Source organism: Emiliania huxleyi (assembly GCF_000372725.1).
Source record: "Emiliania huxleyi CCMP1516 chromosome Unknown EMIHUscaffold_149, whole genome shotgun sequence".
In the NCBI taxonomy this organism is placed as follows: Eukaryota; Haptophyta; order Isochrysidales; family Noelaerhabdaceae; genus Emiliania; species Emiliania huxleyi.
In genome coordinates, this window is record NW_005201102.1 from 296,154 (window position 1) to 298,653 (window position 2,500).

Below are 2,500 nucleotides of genomic sequence, written 5' to 3' on the forward strand. Positions count from 1 at the left end.
CAGAACCCTCCCCGCCCCCGCCGCCCTCCCCACACACAGTGTTTCACACACCCACCGCACGCCGCGCCCGCACGCCCACCGCCCCGCCTAGTGTCTCTCCGTAGGACCGAGTGACTTCGCGAGAAGTCACTCTTCAAAGCGTTCACACGAGGCATCGCGACCGTTTCTTGCGCCGATCTTTGATCAAAATCAAGGCTAACCAGCCTAGAGATGACCCCTAGACACTCACCTTCCTTGCCGACAGCCCACGCTGCGTCCGTCTCTGAAGCACCTCAAGTACGCCGGTTGAGACGCGCCCGAAACGGGGTGACTTCTAAAAGTCACTCCGCATGTGGGCCGCCCTCGCGGTCGTCTGACGCGCCCTCCGGCCGCCGCACACTCGTCACTCACCCCCTCTCACCTCTAGATGATGCGGCGGCGCGCACGGGGCACCGCGGCGGCCGGCGCCGCCGCTGCCGGCACAGGCGCAGGCTCAGGTCGCCGGTACGGCGATGGACGATCGCCGCGTCGCGGCGGGGGGCGCTGCTGTGCCCGATGCGACGGCTCCTCTTCGAGCAGGTGCTTGGCAAAGCCGGTGAGGGTCGCCAGCTTTTGTCCCGACCGGGCTGAAGATCGCGTAGCCAACCTGGCTCGGGTCCGGGAAGCACTGTGTGCAGTGGTAGGACCGCATGTACCCGCACTGATGCTTCTTGCTTGAGCACGAGCACAATAAACACGAGCACAGACGCCGTGTCGCCTAGGGCTGTCCGCCTCAAACGTCGCACGGCGCCTCGAATTCGCGCAGACCAATGTAGTCGATGCCGGAGCGTGCGCATTGGTATTCAGAGTCTGAGGTAGGCGGCGGCGGCGCGCAGTAAGCGCAGTAATGCATTCGATTTGGATACCGGCGCTTGCGTGGGAGCGCAGACAGCGTCGGCCGCGGTGTGCCAGCGAATGTGGTGGTCCTCTTGTCCACTGCGTCCGAGCCGAACTAGCTGTCCACACGAGAAGCGGCGGCGCTGGGAGAGCCACGACGAGGTCGACCGCCTCGACCAGTCAGCCTCCGGCACAGCATTGGGTGCCTGCATGTCGCCGGGATTGCGTCGCTTGTGTCATCGCGTAGCGGTGCGGAGGCAGCGCCGTATATCGCCTCTTGCCCGCGGGGACGAGCGCTCCAGCGGAGGCCGGTAAGGTAAGGTAAGGTAAGGTGAACTTCCGTCTGACGACAGGAGCCCCACGGCATTCAAAGTGCAAGGCCCAGTGCGCGTGGGTGAGCGGTGTGTGTGTGTGTGTCACGTCACTGCATCCTCCGCCGGTTCCTCCCGTCGCCTCTTCTTTGTTCGAATGTATTTCAATCCATCCTTCACGAAGCCCTCCCATGTAGCTAGCGTTCTTTGCGAATGTCTCGAAGTGGCCAGCAGGCGCTTGTCTGCTCGCGGCCTGTGCGGGCCGCTCGTCCTCCTCGCCCTTCTTTCGTCCTCCCATCCCTCCCCTCCACCATGGCCTTCTCGGCACTTCTTTCTCCATCCGCCTCGCCCTGCCTTTTCGTATCGTGCCGTTCGCCCTCCATTTGGTGACCTCCAGGGCTGTCCGCCTCCTTTAAACAAAACAAATCTCTCTCTCTCTCTTTGGTATATTTCTCTCGGGAATTCACATCGGTGTATTCCTCTTTGGTATAATCCACTTTGGTATATTCCTGTTGCCTGTTGGGTATTTCTCTTTGTATATTCCTCTTGGGTATATTCCTCTGATTCACGTCGGTATATTCCTCTCGGGTATAGTCCTCTGGGAATTCACTTCGGTACATTCCTCTTGGGTATATTTCTCTGAAGTTCCCCCTTGAGGGGTCGCCGGAGCCTACTGTGTGAATTCGCGGAGCGAAGAAAATTTTTTCGGAATACGTCCATTTTTGGAGCTTGGAATACGGCGTATTCCATGGAATACGTGGAATACGGGTGGAATACGGGTGGAATACGTATTCACACAGTAGGCGCCGGAGGCGACATCTCGGCATAGCGTGCCGGGGAACGCTCCACATCCCAAAACGGGAACGCACTGCTCGTGAAGCAGAGGATGCCGTTCGAGCCGCTTCGAGGGCCCGCCGGTGCGTGCCGTACCGCCAGCGGCGCGCGTGGCGGCGGACCAGCCTTGTGGGGAATCAGCCTCTCCGAGTGCAAGGCGCTCTGTGAGGCTAGCGGAGCGTGTGTGGCAGCGCAGCACGCATCCACACCGAAAAAGCGAGGCAGGGTGGACATGGCATGCGAGCTGATTTTGGCGCCTGCACGCGTCTCTCACACCCTGCCTCTCGCTAACACCGTGTGCTTGCTCAAGCGGGCCGAGCCGTCGCCACCAGCTTTGTCGCAACAGCGTGCCGACTCGCCGCCGCCGCCGCCGCCGCCGCCGCCGCCGCCGCCGCCGCCTCCGCCGCTGCCGCTGCCGCCTCCGCCGCCTCCGCCTCCGCCGCCGCCACCAACTTTGCCGCCATCGCCGCACCCTCCGCCTCCGCCACCACCGTCGCCAC

General features: G+C 62.4%; 1 protein-coding gene across 1 annotated transcript in view; it reads right to left on the reverse strand.

The window, feature by feature from the left end:
• Positions 1–2,305: 2,305 nt before the first annotated feature.
• EMIHUDRAFT_111322 (hypothetical protein) overlaps positions 2,306–2,500 on the reverse strand; it is a gene marked incomplete at both ends in the record, with an annotated part of 1,185 nt that continues 990 nt past the window's right edge. The window contains one exon of the mRNA XM_005786866.1: positions 2,306–2,500. This exon is cut by the window's right edge and continues 492 nt beyond it. Coding sequence (XP_005786923.1) covers positions 2,306–2,500 — 195 coding nt within the window.